This window comes from Salmo salar, chromosome ssa25 (assembly GCF_905237065.1).
Source record: "Salmo salar chromosome ssa25, Ssal_v3.1, whole genome shotgun sequence".
In the NCBI taxonomy this organism is placed as follows: Eukaryota; Metazoa; Chordata; class Actinopteri; order Salmoniformes; family Salmonidae; genus Salmo; species Salmo salar.
Window position 1 is genome coordinate 9,539,969 of NC_059466.1, and position 22,340 is coordinate 9,562,308.

The 22,340-nt window shown below is 43.8% G+C and overlaps 1 protein-coding gene across 8 annotated transcripts in view; it reads right to left on the reverse strand.

The window, feature by feature from the left end:
• Positions 1-1,445: 1,445 nt before the first annotated feature.
• LOC106586123 (TRAF3-interacting protein 1) overlaps positions 1,446-22,340 on the reverse strand; it is a 38,765-nt gene continuing 17,870 nt past the window's right edge. For 4 of the 8 annotated variants that reach the window (XM_014173008.2, XM_014173003.2, XM_014173005.2 and 1 more), the window contains 8 exons: positions 22,258-22,275; positions 21,982-22,066; positions 21,098-21,184; positions 20,699-20,819; positions 17,675-17,711; positions 17,128-17,204; positions 3,608-3,831; positions 2,721-3,171 (listed from right to left, as the gene is read on the reverse strand). In XM_014173008.2, the coding sequence (XP_014028483.2) occupies positions 3,006-3,171; positions 3,608-3,831; positions 17,128-17,204; positions 17,675-17,711; positions 20,699-20,819; positions 21,098-21,184; positions 21,982-22,066; positions 22,258-22,275 (815 nt within the window). In that variant the 3' untranslated portion in view covers positions 2,721-3,005. Of the gene's footprint in view, positions 2,584-2,720; positions 3,172-3,607; positions 3,832-17,127; positions 17,205-17,674; positions 17,712-20,698; positions 20,820-21,097; positions 21,185-21,981; positions 22,067-22,257; positions 22,276-22,340 lie in introns of those variants that run through there. The other 4 variants (XM_045707589.1, XM_014173004.2, XM_045707590.1 and 1 more) reach the window with 2 other exon arrangements.

Sequence of the window (22,340 nt, forward strand, 5' to 3'; positions counted from 1 at the left end):
TGGAAGACCCAGAGTTACCTCTGCTGCAGAGGATAAGTTCATTTGAGTTACCAGCCTCAGAAATTGCTGCCCAAATAAAATGTTTCACAGAGTTCAAGTGGTGTGAATCAGGCCTTCATGATTGAATTGCTGCAAAGAAACCACTACTAAAGGACAACAATAATAAGAAGAGACTTGCTTGGCCAAGAAACACAAGCAAAGGACATTAGACCGGTGGAAATTTGTCCTTTGTGAGACGCGGTGTGGGTGAACGGATGACCTCGTGTATTTCTCACCGTAAAGCATGGAGGTGGTGTTATGGTGTGGGGGTTGAAAGGGGTTCACCTAGTGGTCATGATAGGGGCTGTACCAAATGTTTGATGTATTATAATAATTGATTATGCTTATGTTGTATTAATAGAAGGGGAGGGGTTATAAAACCCCTCACATTTATAGGGTCCAAGACTACAGATTAACAACATTATGAGGTTTAATATTGTTCCACAGTACTTTTCTAGTCTCTCTGCCTATTATGAAGAAACTGTCTGAGAAATGTGTGACTGTGAAGACAGAACTCTGCAGGGGAGTGTAAGAAATAAGAGATTAGTCAGACATTCCACTATAAATCAACTTGGACATTTACTGTTAAGCTTTTAGATAGCTATAGAAACAAGAGTTTTAGTGTTGAGTAGGCATGGTTTTGGTCTCATAAGTAGAAGATGATGACGTAGGCAGTGACATCACTAGGGCTGGACTTCAGGTTTAATAAAATAACTTGGGACCTTTTCTGACTTACTCGGAAACATGCGTTATGTTCCTGTTGTCAACTTATGTCTGCAATTGCATTAATAAAGGTTTTTGAATGATTTAATTAAAGATATTGTCATAAGGCTAATTTAACCAATGAGCCAATGATTGACAAGGAACAAGGAAACAAACCTTAACAGGGTGCTTTGCTGGCGACACTGTCTGTGATTTATTTAGAATTCAAGGCACACTTAACCAGCATGGCTACCACAGCATTCTGCAGCGATACGCCATCCCATCTGGTTTGTGCTTAGTGGGGCTATCATTTGTTTTTCAACAGGACAATAATCCAACACACCTCCAGGCTATGTAAGGGCTATTTGACCAAGAAGGAGAGTGATGGAGTGCTGCATCAGGTGACCTGGCCTTCACAATCCCCTGACCGCAACCAAATTGAGATGGTTTTGGATGAGTCGGACCTCAAGAGTGAAGGAAAAGCAGCCAACAAGTGCTCAGCATATGAGTGAACTCCTTCAAGACTGTTGGAAAAACATTCCAGGTGAAGCTGGTTGAGAGAATGCCAAGAGTGTGCAAATCTCATCAAGGCAAAGGGTGGCTATTTGAAGAATCTCAAATATAAAATATATTTCAATTTGTTTGGTTACTACATGATTCCATAGGTGTTATTTCATAGTTTTGATGTCTTCACTATTATTCTACAATGTAGAAAATGGTAAAAAAAAAAAAAAAAACCTTGAATGAGTATGACTGGTAGTGTATATATATTTTTATCTATGAAAATGTCATGTTACTTTTAACTCCAAAGCTACTGTTTCAATGGGTGAACAGTTCTATACTAACCCAATTTCTCAAAGCACAGTGGTGCTCGACTAGCCTGATCCCAGGTCTGTTTTTGATGTCTTGCTGACCTTGCTGACCTTGAAACAGATCTGGGACAAGCATAGTGGTTGACAGAAGGAAGAGTCAAAGGACTGCCATGTCTTCTGCTCATAGCGTCCCTAGCTCCTGAGCAAACCTCAGATCTATTGCTTTGTACAGGCTTTGAAGAAGCTTCAGGTAAACAGAGTTGTTAATTGACAGACATGTTTAAAAATTACAGATGTCTGTATCAAATGTATATCAAGTAGAAGTGGAGGGTGTTGGCTTGGTCCATGTGCCCTTTGGAGTTATTTTACAGCTTCAAGCAATGTCAAGCCTTATTCCCACAATGGATACAGTATGTAATGTCAAAAAACTATACGGACCAAAAATATAAAACGCAACATGTAACAATTTCAAAGATTTGACTAAGTTACAGTTCATATAAGGAAATCAGTCAATTGAAAAAAATTAATTAGCCCCTAATCTATGGATTTCACATGACTGGGCAGGGTTGCAGCCATGGGTGGGACTGAGGGGGCTTAGGCCCACCAGGGAGCCAGGACCAGCCAATCAGAATGGTTCTTCCCCACAAAAAGGCTTTAATACAGACAGTAATACTTCTCAGCACCCCTCCCACCCCTCCTCAGACAATCCCGCAGGTGAAGAAGCCAGATGTGCAGGTCCTGGGCTGGCGTGGTTACAAGTGTTCTGCAGTTGTGAGGCTGGTTGGAAGAACTGTCAAATGTTGGAGGCAGATTATGGTAGAGAAATGTACATTAAATTATCTGGCAACAGCTCTGGTGGGCATTCCTGCAGTCAGCATGCCAATTGCATGCTCCCTCAAAAGTTGAGACATTTGTGGCATTGTGTTGTATGACAAACCTGCACATTTTAAAGTGGCTTTTTATTGTCCACAGCATAAGGTGCACCTGTGTAATGAGCATGCTGTTTAATCAGCTTCTTGATATGCCACACCTGTAAGGTGGATGGAGAAATGGAGGAGAAAAGAAGAAATGCTCACTAACAGGGATCTAAACAGATTTGAGCTTAACATTTGAGAGAAATAAGCTTTTACTGCGTGTGGATATTTTAATTTAATTAAACATGGGATCAACACTATACATGTTGCGTTTATTTTTTGGTTCAGTGTAGTAAAGGTGTCAATCACCTTAAGGTGGATGGAGCACTAGCAAAAGAACATGCGTCTCTCTCTTCCTCCCTAGGGGGTTGAATTCGAACCCTCTCTCCCCTAACCAGTCAGTCAGTGTGGGTGAGTGTAAAAGTGCAGTTGAGGCCTCTATTTCGAACCTCACCAGACCAAGTTAGAACTAGGCTCACCCTGAACGCTCTGTGCTTTTTTAAGGGCGATAATCCCTTATTTGGACCTTGGCTCCCCCTCATATTCGCGAGGAGAAGTTGATGCTGGTTACCATCTTCTGGATCTTGTCCTCATTCTTCAGGATGTTGGACTTGACGGCGCAGATCTTGTCCTGCTGCTCCTTGATCAGCTGCTCAAGCTCGGCTAGCTCGGCCTTCAGAGGCTCCACCGCGCTGTCCGTCACTCTGGAAAAGATGCACACACGCGAAAATATAAATGTACGCTAAGTCATGTGTGTGTGTGTGTTGGTGGTCTTCCAGATCTGTTGCTGCATCAGGGCCTGTGTGTGCGCCTTGTTTTCCTACCTCCAGGCTTTAGTGCAGGGCTCTCCAACCCTGTTCCTGAAGAGCTACCCTCCTGTAGGTTTTCACTCCAACCCCAGTTGTAACTAACCCGATTCAGCTTATCAACCAACTAATTATTAGAATCAGGTGCACTAGATTAGGGTTGGAGCGAAAACCTACAGGACGGTAGCTCTCCAGGAACAGGGTTGGAGTACCCTGCTTTAGTGTGTGTTTGTGTATGATGTGTGTGTGCGTGTGTGTGTGCGTGTGTGCGTGTGTGTGTGTGTGTGTGTGTGTGTGTGTGTGTGTGTGTGTGTGTGTGTGTAGCCCTCCAAACCTCTGTTCATGCAGCAGTGCCTGCGTATGTTCCTTGTTCTCCCTCCTCCAGGTGTGCAGCTCGTTCTGCATGGCATCCATGTCCTCCTGGATGTAATCCATGATCTTGCCTAGGGGCAGGGCGCTGCGGCACACCGTCTGGATGGACGAGCGCAGCCGCTCAATCTCTCTAGACACCAGGTCCCGCTCCTTCTTCCTGGACGCCTCCGACACCAGGCTCTGGGTCTGGAGAGAAGGAGGGATGGATAGATAGGATGGATAGAGAGAAGGGGTGGATAGATAGATGGAGTAGGAGAGAAGCCAAGAAAGATTGTTACAATATAGAAAAAAATGGATTTTGGCTAGGATATTGTATTTTCGTGTTCGTGCAAGTGACCGATTGCAGATACTGATTGTGAGGATTCGTTCAATTTGGCAGTACACCCAGACCCTTGCTTTAAGAACGAAAGATCTCTCAGTTTCAAGGTCTCAGCTTAGAGAAGAAGCCTCGTGAGGTATTGGTCTGTCACATGCATGAACCAGTATTGGTCGGTCACATGAATGAAGCGAACGTTAATGATGAATTAGTTATGAATGATGAATAAGCTAAATAAGCTAAATCATGCAAATATAACTTGTCTGCAGTATATAAGATAACTAACAGAACTGCCTCGGTAGAGCTCCTGATGGACATGTATACTTGGCACATTGAGTTGGTTGGAACCTCTCCAGCGCGCTGATAATAAAGAATGATTCATTTAAGATTGACTTTGAGTGTCCCAGTGTAGAATTTTCACAACAATTTAGCGTCAATGAACAGGATGATTGATTCTGCCTGCAGAGCTTTCCAGGGGGGTCTGTGAGGATAACCGGTGGCGCATTTTATGAAGCGTGAGGGACATTTCCGTCTGACCAAAAGACGACGAGACCCGCCCAGACCAGACCCTTACTGTGAGCTGCCCAGGAGGAGACACATTCCCCGCGAGCAATTGAGGGACATGTCTTCTGATTTCAGTAAGTCAATTTAAATGAATTTGTAAAAAAAACGGAACAAAATAAATAATTAAGCTTTTTCCAAATTTCAATCTACTTAATAAGCAAATTTCTATCCTGTTATCCCAATTTCAATCAGCGTAACAGTTTCCACTCTCACAGAACTTTCACATCCACATTCACTACACTCACACAATTCACATTCACTTTGTGCTGTTACTTGGAGGGCACCACTAGTCCTAAGTCAAGTAACAGCACAAAGTGAATATGAAAGCTGTGTGAGTGTAGTGAATGTGAAAGCTGTGTGAGTGGAAACTATTAAGCTAATAGAAAATTGGGATAATAACAGGATAGAAATTTGCCTATTAAGCAGATTTACATTTGGATAATAAAAGCTTGAAATTTGGATATTAAGAAATATTAGTTAAGTGGTTGAAATTTGGATAATACGTACTGAGAGAATGTGTGAAAGTGTGTGTGTGTGTTATTCTATATGCATGTTCTTATATTCTACATGCATAGACTATAGTGTCTATAGAGAACATAGCATTTATGACTATATAAACTATTGATGCTATAGGGACTGTGATGCTATAGGGACTATGGATGCTCAGGGACTATAGATACTGTAGAGACTATAGAGGAACCATGGCGGTGCTACATATGACAGAAGGTTAGAGCTAATCTTATAGAGAAGGGCAAGTAACGGTACCATGAAAAGCCCCGCTGACGTGTCTACATGGGCTGCAGCCACTGCTGATAGCACATGTTGTTGTTTATATATATATACATATACTGCTCAAAAAAATAAAGGGAACACTTAAACAACACAATGTAACTCCAAGTCAATCACACTTCTGTGAAATCAAATTGTCCACTTAGGAAGCAACACTGATTGACAATAAATTTCACATGCTGTTGTGCAAATGGAATAGACAACAGGTGGAAATTATAGGCAATTAGCAAGACACCCCCAATAAAGGAGTGGTTCTGCAGGTGGGGACCACAGACCACTTCTCAGTTCCTATGCTTCCTGGCTGATGTTTTGGTCACTTTTGAATGCTGGCGGTGCTTTCACTCTAGTGGTAGCATGAGACGGAGTCTACAACCCACACAAGTGGCTCAGGTAGTGCAGCTCATCCAGGATGGCACATCAATGCGAGCTGTGGCAAGAAGGTTTGCTGTGTCTGTCAGCGTAGTGTCCAGAGCATGGAGGCGCTACCAGGAGACAGGACAATACATCAGGAGACGTGGAGGAGGCCGTAGGAGGGCAACAACCCAGCAGCAGGACCGCTACCTCCGCCTTTGTGCAAGGAGGAGCAGGAGGAGCACTGCCAGAGCCCTGCAAAATGACCTCCAGCAGGCCACAAATGTGCATGTGTCTGCTCAAACGGTCAGAAACAGACTCCATGAGGGTGGTATGAGGGCCCAACGTCCACAGGTGGGGGTTGTGCTTACAGCCCAACACCGTGCAGGACGTTTGGCATTTGCCAGAGAACACCAAGATTGGCAAATTCGCCACTGGCGCCCTGTGCTCTTCACAGATGAAAGCATGTTCACACTGAGCACATGTGACAGACGTGACAGAGTCTGGAGACGCCGTGGAGAACGTTCTGCTGCCTGCAACATCCTCCAGCATGACCGGTTTGGCGGTGGGTCAATCATGGTGTGGGGTGGCATTTCTTTGGGGGGCCGCACAGCCCTCCATGTGCTCGCCAGAGGTAGCCTGACTGCCATTAGGTACCGAGATGAGATCCTCAGACCCCTTGTGAGACCATATGCTGGTGCGGTTGGCCCTGGGTTCCCCCTAATGCAAGACAATGCTAGACCTCATGTGGCTGGAGTGTGTCAGCAGTTCCTGCAAGAGGAAGGCATTGATGCTATGGACTGGCCCGCCCGTTCCCCAGACCTGAATCCAATTGAGCACATCTGGGACATCATGTCTCGCTCCATCCACCAACGCCACGTTGCACCACAGACTGTCCAGGAGTTGGCGGATGCTTTAGTCCAGGTCTGGGAGTAGATCTCTCAGGAGACCATCCGCCACCTCATCAGGAGCATGCCCAGGCGTTGTAGGGAGGTCATACAGGCACGTGGAGGCCACACACACTACTGAGCCTCATTTTGACTTGTTTTAAGGACATTACATCAAAGTTGGATCAGCCTGTAGTGTGTTTTTCCACTTTAATTTTGAGTGTGACTCCAAATCCAGACCTCCATGGGTTGATAAATAGTATTTCCATTGATTATTTTTGTGTGATTTTGTTGTCAGCACATTCAACTATGTAAAGAAAAAAGTATTTAATAAGATTATTTCATTCATTCAGATCTAGGATGTGTTATTTTAGTGTTCCCTTTATTTTTTTGAGCAGTATATATATATATATATATATATATATATATATATATATATATATATATATATATATATATATAGTGCAGAGATGCACATGGGGTAATTAGGGAGATTACCGAGTGTGTTTGGGAATAGTACTAAGTGAATGTGGATGTGAGAGTGTGGAAAGTACGTGTTAAACGGATTGAAATTTGGATAATAAGATATATTATTACGATTAAGTACTGAGTGAATAAGAGCTGTCAGGACACTGGCTCTGGTGTGAAAGAGGTAATATAGAAGATTACTGAGTGCGTGTCAATGGATAACCCAGCCAGTTCTGTGAGCTGAGTATTTCGATCTATAACGTTATCTACAGTTATTATAAACTCAGCAACAACAAAAAAACGTCCTCTCCCTGTCAACTACGTTTATTTTCAGCAAACTTAACATGTGTAAATATTTCTATGAACATAAGATTCAACAACTGAGACATAAACTGAACAAGTTCCACAGACATGTGACTAACAGAAATGGAATAATGTGTCCCTGAACAAAGGCAGGGGGCAAAAAAAAGTAACAGTCAATGCAGCTGGTGGCCACACCAGATACTAAGTACTGCAGTGCATCTCCTCCTCATGGACTGCACCAGATTTGCCAGTTCTTGCTGTGAGATGCTACCCCCCCTCTTCCACCAAGGCACCTGCAAGTTCCCGGGCATTTCTGTGGGGAATGGCCCTCACCCTCCGATCCAACAGGTCCCAGTCATGCTCAATGGGATTGAAATCCGGGCTCTTCGCTGGCCATGGCAGAACACTGACAGGAAATCACGCACAGAACAAGCAGTATGGCTGGTGGCATTGTCATGCTGGAGGGTCATGTCAGGATGAGCCTGCAAGAAGGGTACCACATGAGGGAGGATGTCCTCCCTGTAACGCACAGCGTTGAGATTGCATTTACATTTACATTTTAGTCATTTAGCAGACGCTCTTATCCAGAGCGACTTACAGTAGTGAATGCATACATTTCATTTAATTTCATACATTTTTTGTTCCCGTACTGGTCCCCCGTGGGAATCGAACCCACAACCCTGGCGTTGCAAACACCATGCTCTACCAACTGAGCCACAATGACAACAAGCTCAGTCCGATGATGCTGTGACACACCGCCCCAGACCATGACGGACCCTCCACCTCCAAATCGATCCCGCTCCAGAGTACAGGCCTCGGTGTAACGCTCATTCCTTTGGCGATAAACGCAAATCAGACCATCACCCCTGGTGAGACAAAACCGCGACTCGTCAGCGAAGAGCACTTTTTGCCAGTCCTGTCTGGTCCAGTGATGGTGGGTATGTGCTCATAGGCGACGTTGTTGCCGGTGATGTCTGGTGAGGACCTGCCTTACATCAGGATAACAAAGCCCTCAGTCCAGCCTCTCTCAGCCTATTGCGGACAGTCTGAGCATTGGAGGGAGTGTGCGTTTCTGGTGTAACTCGGGAAATTGTTGTTGCCATCCTGTACCTGTCCCGCAGGTGTGATTTCCGAATGTTCCGATCCTGTGCAGGTGTTGTTACACGTGGTCTGCCATTGCGAGGATGATCAGCTGTCCGTCCTGTCTCCCGGTAGCGTTGTCTTAGGCGTCTCACAGTACGGACATTGCCATTTTTTGCCCTGGCCACATCTGCAGTCCTCATGCCTTCTTGCAGCATGCCTAAGGCCTGGGCATCTTTCTTTAGGTGTTTTTCAGAGTCAGTAGAAAGGCCTCTTTAGTGTCCTAAGTTTTCATAACTGTGACCTCAATTGCCTACCGTCTGTAAGCTGTTAGTGTCTTAACGACCGTTCCACAGGAGCATGTTCAATAATTGTTTATGGTTCATTGAACAAGCATGGGAAACAGTGTTTAAACCCTTTACAATGAAGATCTGTGAAGTTATTTGGATTTTTACGAATACTCTTTGAAAGACAGGGTCCTGAAAAAAGGCACTTTTCTTTTTTTGCTGAGTTTATATGTATAGGAAGTGGCGGCAAGATAGTCTTAAGAGAAGGCTAGAGTGAGGGCAGGAGGCCCCACTGACAATTGTTGGCATTTATAAAGAGAAGTGTCTACGTGGTCTGAAAACCACTGGAACCGTTGAAGATACATATGGTAAATACCGAAGAAGTGTCTCCGTGTGTCTGCAGCCATTACTAATAGCACGTGGTGTTATTTTATATGTATAGGATGTTGCAGCAAAAGAACCGTTGAAGATACATTTTTACATTTTTTTTTTTTACATTTTTAGTCATTTAGCAGACGCTCTTATCCAGAGCGACTTACAGTAGTGAATGCATACATTTCATTTCATAATTTTTTTTTTTCTGTGCTGGCCCCCCGTGGGAATCGAACCCACAACCCTGGCGTTGCAAACACCATGCTCTACCAACTGAGCTACAGGGAAGATGTAACGATAGTCTACGTGGTTTGAGAACCACTGATAATAGCACGAAGTGTTACTGTAGGCATTTTAAGTCGTTGGAGTTGCACATGAGTGGTGTGGATGTCTGTAGGCATTCACGTTGATCTGTAACATTATATAGGGAATTTGTGTATGTGAGAGATATGAAAGGAGAACATACTATTCCCGAATATGCTGTTAAATAGAACTACTGTAAATATCTAAACCCCTGAAAGAATAGAACACTAGTCTAAAGGAGGAATTGGTGAAGTATACTGGGTTACTAGAGATTTGATAAAGTAACAATGGAGAAAAATAATAAACAACTTGCACACCTACACGTAGGAGTACGTAAGTGGTGCAAAAAGTATTCTGAGAAATGTTCAGAGTGGTCCCTCCATGGATCATTTGATAAAGAAAAGGTTAAAGCATTGTATGACTGTCTAAAGGGTCTGGGAAATAGAGTCTCAGACAAAGATTGGCGTATATCCACTTTTGGTAAAGGTACAGGACTTGACTTACCCCTAACCAATAAAACTATAAATAGAACCAATGAATGAATGTTGAACATGATTCTGTTAACTAAATTTAAGGCTACAATTTATTGTACTCCCAATGGAGTTTTCATTGATATCCCAAATTATGATGCTCTAAACCAATTTGTGAGTAGGCAAAATGGAAACTGCCTGTTTCCCTGTCTGTGCTGTCTCAGGTGCCAGACGTATTATGAACAGAGTGCGCCATCTACAGGGCACTGATATAGTGCCAGCCCAGTTACTGCGAAAGTGATCCCAGAAAGAAATTCTAGTCTCGAGAGCTACCTCCAAAGTTTCTCTTCCCTTCTGAATTGGCCGATGTATTTTATAAATTCAGCGCATTACATGTTAATCTTAAAATAGACTTTTAATAAGTTTCAATACAAGGTCACACATATGTTGTGATGTGCTGCAAAGCAACTCTTCATAGCTATTGGATGTCTGTAATAATGCTAAAATTCTCTACCTCTGCCACACACCTGCAAATGTGCATGCACACACTCCTCTCAACTCTACCAGAGGCTACTTCAACCGAATCACATAAAAAGTATCAAATGTACAGAGCCAGTTGCAGGGCTGCATTTAGTGGTTTAGGATTTCAAGGCTAAAAATGTTAGGCAGGAATTATACAAACCTAGGCTGTGTATATAAATATCAAACGCGTGGCTGAATTATGCTGGCTAATGTGGGGGGACTGGCTGTTGAAGGCCTCTGTATGGTATGTGGCTAGGGAGTCCTGCCCTGCTATGCCCCAGTCACCCCTCAGCCCCAGGATGGGAGGGGGTGGAGGGCCTCCCCTTGGCACAGTGAGGGCCAGGGACGTTTACTCAGCTGGGTCTGCAGACTGGTGTGTGTGGCACTGCAGCCGCGCACACACACACACACACTAGATGGCACCCATCCACACTCCTGTGGACTTAAAACCCCTTGTTTATTTTAGTAACAGGCTATGGCAGTGAAGTTATTTTACTACAGTATTCGGTAACAACTACTACATTTATGTCCCTTTCAAGTTCAACTCCTGGGCCAATGTGTCATTCTGGCTTTCACGGGTCCGAAAAAAATAAAAATAAAAATCACATTCCTACTACATGACAGTGTAAACTAACCAACAACCTCCCCTTCAAAACAAACCAACCGTCATAGAGGTATAGAGGCCAGATAGGTGGGCAAAACTTCACGTTAAGCGCCACTAACCCAACTTTCATTACGAGCTAGCTTCTTATCATTTCGCTTATAAAAACAAGCCAAGTCAATAATTACAGCTTAGAAACACGCTAAACTACATAGAACTAAAATGTAAAAAAATGTCAACTGTCTTCCTTCAGGAAGCCAGCAAAAATGTCTGACAAGCTGCCTCATCCCCCCCCTCCCCCTTCCCTCTGTGGTTTGCAAAGTGTGCGAGGATAGAAATGTCTAATCGTCGTCTGCAATGTGGGTGGCGTTCCCCTCGACCCCGTGAACACTGCGGCTACACAAACGCCGACGAAGCTCCGACAGGCGCGGCTCTGTTTTCTGTCCTCTTGCACAGCCTCAACCCCTCAGAAAACCAGTAAAACAAAGAAATCCCGTCCCTGGTCTGCACGGTGCACTCTGTCCAGCGAGCATATATCAGCCCTTCATAGTCAGGCTCTACAAGTCCAGCGCACTCCTACTTTCCTCTTTTTCACCCTGACCCAAGAACATGATTTGTTTTGAGTCCGGTGGCTGGAGGAAAGGTGAGGAGGGTGTGGGGGCAGGTTTTTCCATTAGCTCATGAAGTCAGTAACGGAAGCTCCGTTGGCCGTGGAGACCAGTGGAGGCTCCTCGGAGGACAATGGGGAGGACCATCCTACTCAGTGAATTTCATAAAAAACCAAATAGTGAAACATTTTATTTTTTTAAGTTGTCCTTTTTAGATAAAACTGTGCAAAATATATTCACGTCACCAATTAACCTTTATTTAACTAGGCAAGAGAGTTAAGAACAGATTCTTATTTACAATGATGGCCTATACTGGCCAAATGACGCTGGGCCAATTGTGCGCCGCCCTATGGGACTCCCAATCACAGCCAGTTGTGATATAGCCTGGAATCGAACCAGGGTGTCTGTAGTGATGCCTCTAGCACTGAGATGCAGTGCCTTAGACCACTGCGCCACTCGGGATCACAAATAACTGATTAAAACACACTGTTTTGCAATGAAGGTCTACAGTAGCCTCAACAGCACTCTGTAGGGTAGTACCATTGTGTAGCCGGAGGACAGATATTTTCCGGGCCACCTCTGATACATTGACTTCAATACAAAACCATGAGCCTGCTAGGTTCTCACCCCCTTCCATAGACCTACACAGTAACAACTTCCATGAATCTAGTACTAAATGCATAAACTACAGCTAGTTAACACTGCAGTGCATAACATGTGGTGAATAGTTGACTCAAAGACAGAGAGACAATAGTTGGACAGAGATATTTCGTTTTTTAGTTTTTCCAGTTTCACTTACGCTAGCTAATTTAGCCTATTCAACAACCTGACTCAAACAGAGAGGAATGATATTAATGTTAGCTAGCTGGCTAAGGCTATCCAACACTTCCAATTCAAGGTAAACTTTCGATTTTAGAAATGTATTGCCACTGGGTCCTTCCAGTGTAACTGCTAAACTGCTTTCTGTACACTACTGTGGGATTGTACACATGCATTGGATTGTGGGTTTACTAATGCATTAGCTACTAGAACTATGTTAGCTAATATGGTGACAACGATGCAGGCTGTGTGTAGCGGTTATGGTATGAAGTTTTGGCTTGGAGAGGTATTTTCACCTGATCACAACAGCTGTTGTGTTGTGCACTGAAGTCCACAAGCGAAGGGACATCGTAAGAGAAGGAAAGCACGTAGATGTGATGTTTGTGTATGGCTGTTATGAAAGTGACCTGTGTGTGCGGGTGATAAGGGGTTCATTCCACCAATTCGGTTGAAAAACATTTTTTCAACGGAAGCAAACAGCACGAAATGGGGATGGACCTACCGTTTTGCAACTGTTAGCACTAATGATTACACCCTAGATCATCTAGAAGCAGACGAGAGTGTGCAAAGCGGTATTGAATGGGTCACTGTCAGTCACCTTGATTACTCCAATTTGTCTCTCGCCCTGTGCACCTACGTTATAAACGTTCATTTGTAGGCTAGGTTGTAGCAACCTCATGATGGGTATAGGGCAAATTTGAGTATCACGTAGTGGCCTAAACCTATCGATGTTACATTGAACTGGGTGAATGGAATATGAAAGAGTAATCCGATATGCTGTAATAGAAATAAGGCCATGCTCACACAAAAAAAACAGGAAATCGGAAAACGGCACCGACCGCCACTGGTGGAGACACGAGCTAATGATCCTTCCTGGGAGCAGGTGGCACCCAGAGACCGCTGAGTGTTGAACATCAATTCCCTTTCTATCGGTCTTTCCTAGGAGCCCCTAATCAATCCATACAGATCAGAGGGTGTCAGGGATATGTCAATAATTGCAATCTTGCTTTTCTTTGCAGAAGAAATGTCCCTCTGGTTTGGCATTGTAAACAATGTGTTGCTGAGTATATCAACCCAAAACGTTCACTCTCGTGCCAGAATGTTTTACTATGTCTTGTGGAAACTCTGATGGGCATCTAGTCTCATGCCGGGGACTAAGAGCTGGATCTAAAGTTCTCACAGACCTGCTGGCCTGGCTGCAGGGCAGGCTGCTGCGCTGCAATGTGGAATTCATCTGAACCCTCTGATGCCTAACTTGCTTAAAGAGGGAACACATGCAAAGCACATGATTTATGGAGCGGTAATAAGGAGCTGGTGAGAAGTGGTGGGAGAATAACTGTCTTCAAAGTAAGGCTTTTGAAAAGAAGAATGGGTTGCCAGCGTGAAACCTGTTAGAGACCTACTGACCTCTTGGGCGTCTTTAATTAAATAATTAATTTACCCACCACCGGACCATTTCAGGGCAGAGTATTGGCTTCCAGACGGATGTAATAAGCCACTTCATCAACCTCAATTATGGTCAGCTGAAACGTCTGGCGACAAACATATAAACTGCACACAGCAATGGTGTAACAACGTTTCTGTGGTGAATAGCATCACATACTTAGGGTATATGATAAATTCAATTTCCAGTGTCGATCAGGTGAACGTACAGTATGTTTACTCATATTCTCTGAGCATTACTACGGTCCCAATAGTGTCAACTGGATTTCCTCGTCTCGTCTTGTCTTATTTCCTTCATCCCCACGCTAATAATTATTTTATTTTCATTACATTTTTTTACAGATGAACAAGTCTCCTGGCTCTCTCGGGCTTCTGCGATAGATTTCAAAACATAGTCGTGTTCAGAACAGAGCAGGCAAAGGAAAGGAGACGAGGAGTTGATGACGTCACTTTAGACCCATCCACCTCCTGGCTACTGGCTCTAAGATGGAGACAATGCAGGCTACACAAGAGCCCTGAATTGTGTCCCCAGAGAGGGTTTCAGAGGTAGGCCAAGGAGCTAGGTAATACAGCATGATGATGATTAGTCCAGTGTTGTTCAGAGGTTTGCTATTTTTTTGGGGGGGGGGGGGAGAAAGACATCATCCAAATGTCCAGCCAGATCATAAAAAATAGCTAGGAGTCAGTGAGGTGAAGAGTGAGGCTAAGGGCGAGAGGGGTTACAGGATGTTAGGGTCAGTGTGTAGCCCCCCTGAGGGGGTCACAGCTGAGCCCCGTGCCCTGAACCCAGGGGTACAAGGGGGAACCTCCCCTACCCCTGAAAAAGACCGAGGACAGGGAAAAGGGCTTGATTCAATTGTTTGACCAAGTAGGCTACATTAAAAAGGTTGAAGCTGCTAAGACATCTAGCTTGTAAGGTTATGGGGTTTGACTCAATTGGTGTGATCGAAGCGACTTAAGAAGAACAGGACCTACAACGCCACGGTCTGCATTGGAGTCCAGTCTCAGAAAGGTATTTTTCAGAAACCTTTTCTCATTCCACTGGAATCTCAAAGTGCTGCTCTTGCAAGGGCAATATGGCTAATGGAATGCTGCAGGGTCATTTCATTACGTTTCCACAAAAAAAGGTGAATGTTTACAAAGACACGGGCCTGGTGGGTATTGGACTATTTATTTTCCTGCTGATTCTGCCGAGAGTATTCTGGCACTCCTCCTCCGTGACTCTAACTCAACCATCCATGTGTGCCACGGGGTTTATTTATACATTGTAAACTTTCATCAAGGCTAATTTGATGGGGTAAGAAAAGGGAGACAGTCCGAAAAAAATTGTGTGAAAACGCAGCTGCTACAAGGGCCCAAATCTGTCTAAATATAAAGGCCTCAGAAGTATCTTAGAATAATATACAAGTGTTCTGCAAGGTCATGGGGAAGGTCGTACCTATAAACATAGAGCAAAGTCTTCTATGGTGCACTTTGTGTGGCGGGATACGGCAAAATGTTTGATAAAGCATTTAAGAATGAATCACGTCCTGCCGTAATTCCAGACCTCACACCGGGGGATGGGGGAAGTTCAATATTTACATGTTTTAACCCTCCATGTTCCGCCGTGATTACAAGAGAGCAACGTCTCTATTACACTGACCGTCAACCCTTTCATGTCAGGAAGGAAGCCATTATAGTCCGTCCTACAGCGGACGAGGCAAGGCCAGTAACATAGAGGGGGGTAGCACATAGCGTGGCTTGTACAAGTACACCTACCTTCCATTCAGACTGCAGAATGCCCCAGCAACACAGCCCCCCCCATTAGATGCCCTATAATAAGGGGCCTGGAATCCCAAAGCTCATTAAGTCAATTACGATAACCCTGTGGGCTGTGCTCAAGTTGAACCGGAAACTTATTTGGAAACCAAAGGGAAATCCAGTCTGATTATTTTGAAAGTAAAACTACAAGGGGCGCGCAGTGAAATCTGACCTATTGGGGCGGGTGGGGGAGCCGTCCATCCGAAGGCAAACTGGGAATGGGGGAGTCCATCTGAGTTGCTATGAGATAAATGCGCGTCGGAGCAGAACAACGGACGGAGCCTGGCGCACGCTTTGTAGATAGGAGCACTCATTCTCCCCGCTCATCAGCAGCTGGCCTGGGACAGACAACATTGTTGGGGAAGAGGGATGGGGTCAGGAAAAGGGGGGGGGGGGGCTAGACAGAGCCTTTTAGCATCAGAGTCGGGTGGTCAGCTGGGCAGGGAGCGGAGGGAGCAGCATGCTTGGGCAGAAAAGACCACCCAAAACAGGCAGCGTCGTACAACCCAAACCGCTGGAGCATGACAAGAGGCCTTCACACCGATTCCCTATCCAAATATTGACTGTGGGAGCCCTCTCTGGCCAATAAACACGCTCGGGGAAACAGAAGAGGGGCAGCAATAATGGTGTTACGTCAGACTGGAAGTCATGTTCAGAGTAATGAAAAATCTATCAACTATGAAATGTGGAGAAAACAGTTTATGGTTGAATCAAAGGGAGAGGTAGGGCAGGAGGCCAAGGTAGAAAAGTGGGATATAGCATGGCCCCAAAAAAGGAAGATTTTTTTTCTGAGGAAGACTTAAATCACACCAGAAAGGAAATGTAGTTAAGTTTAGTAGATTAAGTCAAATCCACGTTATTGCTTTTGTCTCTTTAAAATGCTGCAGCTGGTGTAAAAATCAGTGCAGCCGATTGAAATCCATTTGACATTATAATGATCAAATTTATTCATTAGGCATGTGAACTAGACAGAAGAAAATAAAACATACTTTCTCTCAAACTGGTTGTTGAGACATTGAGCTAGATAAGCCTAATTTGGATGCATTTTTGCAACGCTTTCTCAGCCAAAAACACTTGCAAAACATAAAATGAGAAACAACCATATTAAATTACAACAAAGGGTGGAGATTTTTTGCTGATTTAATCTTCATTCTCGCTGATGTAATCAACCCGCTTGATGCTGTTTTTCTAGCTCCACTGAGGAGATCAAAATGTTAAATGTTTTTTGCAATTACACTTTGTCACTCCATTTGCAAGATTCTTTCTTCAGCTAATAGACTGTATGCTATGGGTTTTGCAACCCCACATCCGTAAGATACTGAATTTCAAGAAATAAACAGTGTGTACGCTCCGTGAGAGGTAGTAAAATGTCTAGAATTAAGTCACGGGAGAGGAACGAGAGAGCCAAATACTTGGAACACAGTCGTTATGCTGTCATTGCATTGCCCTCTAGTGGAGATCAAGATCACTACATCGGTAGGACACCATTGACATTTTACCTGGTCTTTCGACTTTGGAGATGATGGTGATGTTTCAAAGTCTTTCTTGGTTTCAAGGATTTTTTTCACCAGCCCACCTGGGGATGAAAAAAGGTTCACCATCCTTAAAGTGGTTCAAGTAAGTGGGTAACCCTCCACTGTTTTGGTAAATAGCTGAGGACTGGGGCTTGAGAAATGTGACCACTCAAATTCATTGACAGAGGTAAAGATGCAAGGACTGACCATTCATGAGATCAAACTTGCAGTTTAACCATGTTGAGGCTATATGCTGCTTGTTTACAATTACAGTGTTTACAAACATTGGAGTAAAACAAGTGTATTTTGTGGGGTTTGATGGGGTAAGACAGTTGAACTAAGCTCATGAGATATAAGTTATATTTTTCAGGAATCAAATCGGTATATCATTAATATAAAAGTCTGAAAATGGATATAAATAACTGCAGACTGCTCCTTAATATACCCTGGCCAAGGTCTAGCAATTTGTACTAGAATTATAAGCACCTACAATGTCAAATTAAGTGATTGTTTGGCGTGTAGGATTGCTCACCATGATTCTCATCGCCTTGGAGTTCCACTGTTGGCTCCTGTGGAAGGACCAAATAGTGAATAAACAATAAGAAAGTCTCAGAATGACCAACACTGCTGCTGCCTTCTCTTGAACAGATACAGTGCAGTATATGCTCGTGGGAACAGCACAACCAAATGCAACCTGAATGACCTACAGTGCATTTGGACAGTATTCAGACCCCTTTCCTTTTTACACATTTTGTTACGTTACAGCCTTATTCTAAAATGGATTAAATAAAACAAAATTCCTCATCAATCTACACACAATACCCCATAATGACAAAGCAAAAACAGTTTTGAAATTTGTGCAAATGCATTAAAAATAAAAACAGAAATACCTTAAACCTCTTGAGGATACCGTAGGATAGGGGGCGCCACAGCGCATTTTGAAAAAAAATCGTTCCCATTTTCAACGGCCTACTAATCAAACTCAGAAGATAGGGCATGCATATACTTATTATATATGGATAGAAAACACTCTAAAGTTTCTAAAACTGTTTGAATGGTGTCTGTGAGTATAACAGAACTCATATGGCAGTCAAAACCCCGAGACCGATTGAAACAGGAAGTGTAATTCTGAATTGTGGACTCGACTTCATCACTTTGCCTATTAATCACACCGTGAGCAATGGTTCACTGAGCACTTCCTATTGCTTCCACTAGATGTCGCCAGTCCTTTCACAGTGGTTTGAGCCTTATAGAGTCAAAACTCAGTGAATGACACGAGTTTGAAATTGGTCACAGGGGATGGGCCATCACCATTATGACGCCGGCGGCCATGTCTGCCCCCACCTTTGGATACGGTTTTAAAGGCCATGACATCATCCCCCTCGAATCTTATTGGCTCTCTTGGTGTTAGAGGCCCTGAAGATTTATTTTATACGTTTGACATGTTTGAACGAACCTACATGCGCGAGCATTGCATTTATTCTGAACTTCAGAGCTGCGCTTCGAGAGAGCCATAGGACACGCTACCAACATCAGGTTAATGGAACGTGAAGTATGGACTTTTTGACCGAAAATACATCTGTTGTGGACCTGGGATGCTTTCTGATGAAGACAACTAAAGGTAGGCGATTATTGACAATATTATACAAGATGAGATGGTACATTCTATTGCTTCCAAGATGGCACCGAGCTCTGTATATTAGCTCATTTTCTGAGTATCGCATCTCCTTTTATCGCAAAGTGTGATTACCCAGTAAAGTTAATTTAAAATCTGGTATGACGGGTGTTCTCAAGAGATATTCATCTATAAATGTTAGATTGACAATATACATTTAAAAAATCGTTATAGTATAGTAATTTATTGAAATGTAGCATTGTTTACCGGGACGCTTTTGAGGGGAAATTATGTAGTCAACGTCAGACAGAGATGTAAAATGCTGTTTTTATATATAAATATGACCTTTATTGAACAAAAGAATGCATGCATTGTATAACATGATGTCCTAGGGGTGCCATCTGATGAAGTTTGTAAAAGGTTAGTGCTGCATTTAGCTGTTTTTTGATTATATGTGATGCAAGTGGTTGGTCGGAAAATGGCTATGAAGCTGCTTTTTACGATGGACTCATCTAATATAATCTAATGATTTGCTTTTCCTGTAAAACCTTTTTGAAATCGGACGACGTGGGTCGATTCAGGAGAGGTGTATCTATAAAAAAAAAAATATATATATTATTTATTTATTTTTTAAATTATGATTTTTTTTTAATGCTAATTGGCGATATGATTTTTCGCTGGATTTTGATCCCGCTAACGGGATCAGATGCTGAAGAGGTTAAGTATTCAGACCCTTTGCTATGAGAGACCCGCAATTGAGCTCAGGTGCATCCTGTTTCAATTGATCATCCTTGAGATGTTTCTACAACTTGATTGGAGTCCACCTGTTGTAAATTCAATTGATTGGATTTGGAAAGGCACACACCTATCTATATAAGGTCCCACAGTTGACAGTGCATGTTAGAGCAAAAACCAGGCCATGAGGTTGAAGGAATTGTCCGTAGAGCTCCGAGACAGATCTGGGGAAGGGTACCAAAATATTTCTGCAGCTTTGAAGGTCCTCAAGAACACAGTGGCCTCAATCACTCTTAAAATGGAAGTTTGGAAACAACAATACTCTTCCTAGAGATGGCTGCCCGGCACAGTTCCTCTGTGGACATGGGAGAACTTTCCAGAAAAACATCCATCTCTGCAGCACTCCACCAATCAGTCCTTTATGGTAGTGGCCAGATAAAAGCCACTCCTCAGTAAAAGGCACATGACAACCCACTTGGAGTTTGCCAAAAGGCACCTAAAGATTCTCTGGTCTGGTGAAACCAAGATTGAACTCTGGCTTGAATGCCAAGCGTCATGTCTGGAGGAAACCTGGCACCATTCCTACGGTGAAGCATGGTGGTGGCAGCATCATGCTGTGGGGATGTTTTTCAGCTACAGGGACTGGGAGACTAGTCAGGATCGAGGGAAAAATGAACGGAGTAAAGTACACAGAGATCCTTGATGAAAACCTGCTCCAGAGCACCCAGGATCTCAGACTGGGGCGAAGATTCACCTTCCAACAGGAATATGACCCTAAGCACACAGCCAAGACAGCGCAGGAGTGGCTTCGGGACAAGTCTCAATGTCCTTGAGTGGCAAAGCCAGAGCCCGGACTTGAACCCGATCGAACATCTCTGGAGAGAACTGAAAATAGCTGTGCAGCAACGCCCCCCCATCCAACCTGACAGAGCTTGAGAGGATCTGCAGAGAAGACTGGGAGAAACTCCCCAAATACAGGTGTGCCAAGCTTGTAGCGTCATACCCATGAAGACTCGATGCTGTAATCGCTGCCGAAAGGTACTTCAACAAAGTACTGAGTAAATTATAAAAACCTGTTTTGATTTGTCATTATGGGGTAAAAACTATTTAATCCATTTTAGAATAAGGCTGTAGCGTAACAAAATGTGGAAAAAGTCAAGAGGACTGAATACTTTCTGAAGGTACTGTATGTATATACTCCCTCACCATCTCGGGCATGTCGGGGGGAGGAGGGGCGGCCTCCAACACCACAAACTGCTCATCTTCATCCTCAGAAAGCTTCTTCCCCTCCGTGATGACGGCCGCTGGGGGCTTGGCACTGGTCAGCCTTACACACACACAAAATTTAGAGGGAGGCCATGGAGCAAAGTACAACATTTTCTCAGCCTGGTTCAGTAGGTAAACACTGTGGAACGTAGCAGATAGAAATGTCACAAATAGAGCTGATGTGACTCCTAAATCTACATGCCAGAGAGGCATGTTTGTTCTACGTCATATATTTATAAAAGCTCCAAAATGCTGTGCACTGCTAAATGCAGCGCTGCTATCCTGACTACTGTATAATTCATAGTGGCACAGGAAGTAAAAGGTATGAGGGGAAGTCACCTTTCAGCTGGGGTCACGTCAGTGTAGCTCTCCTGCCTCTTGACCCGAGGAGGGGCAGGCCGGGTGCTGCTGGGCCGAGGTATCCTCCTGTTGGGGAGATAAGATGGGCCACACTAATGAATGATCAGCCAGCCAGTAAAGCAACTCTTTCACCAATAGCCTCTATTACAAATAAATTGTAGTGCTTCTCAAAACTGATCCTGGGGACCCGCTATGTACGCTATATTCTTCACCAATTGATTACCAGTAATTAGTCATCTGTTTGGATGGTTAAAGACAACCATTTAACCAAGAGACACTGAGAATCACATCTTCAAATAATCACAAATATTCAAAGACAGGTAGACAGGAACAGGAGTTACTGTATTTAGTTGGAATAATATAATAAAATCGACCAGAGTCTAATGGCAGTATTTGGTTGTAGTGAGAACCTGAACATAAAGAGGTTCCCAGGACTAGAGTTGAGAAACCCTGCTGCTCTACTGGCCCTCAACAGTCGACAACACTCACTCCCATTCAGTCAGTCAGTTATTCCACCATGGGACAGTCACGCGTTTGACGTTACACTGAGAAAATGATAAGTGGGGACTAGCAGAGCAACTTGTTGTGGTGTAAAGAGAGAGTACTCCAGCTGAGTGTTGCGGTTGATCAAGGAGAAAGTGGAGGATTTGCGTCAGTGAATGGAGAGCTGTAGCATGCAAACGCACATTGCTGCATGTTACACAACTTTTTCGGTCACACAGAGGAAATGGGCAGAAAGACGGTTCAAAGTTGTGAGGTTACGGGAGAGACCGTTTCCATTGTTGCTGACTGTGCAAATCGAGCAGCGCCCTCAAACCCTGCTAATTTGCTTAGTCAGCTGTGGACACACACACAGTACAGACCTGAGGGCCGTGTGGGCTGGCACTGCGTCTGTGGCATCTCCGTTCTCCAGGGGGACCGGCCTCTGTGCCAACGGAGCGTCTCCGTCTACAAAATGATGCTGACATGAGAACACCCCTTCTAACACTTTTTATTGGAACAACCGATGAACTTGATAGCAAGAACTAGAACTACTAACGGCTAGGGCTTTTAGAACAGAGATGCATAGAAATGTCCACCTGGACTACTAAATGGGAAAAAGACTCCAGCACTGTCGGTGCAGTGAGAAAAATACTCACCTTCACTGTCAAACTCTTCTGGAAAAGAGGAAACAGAACAATTATTTGTATCTATTTTATGTGTCTATTCATATTATGGTGTA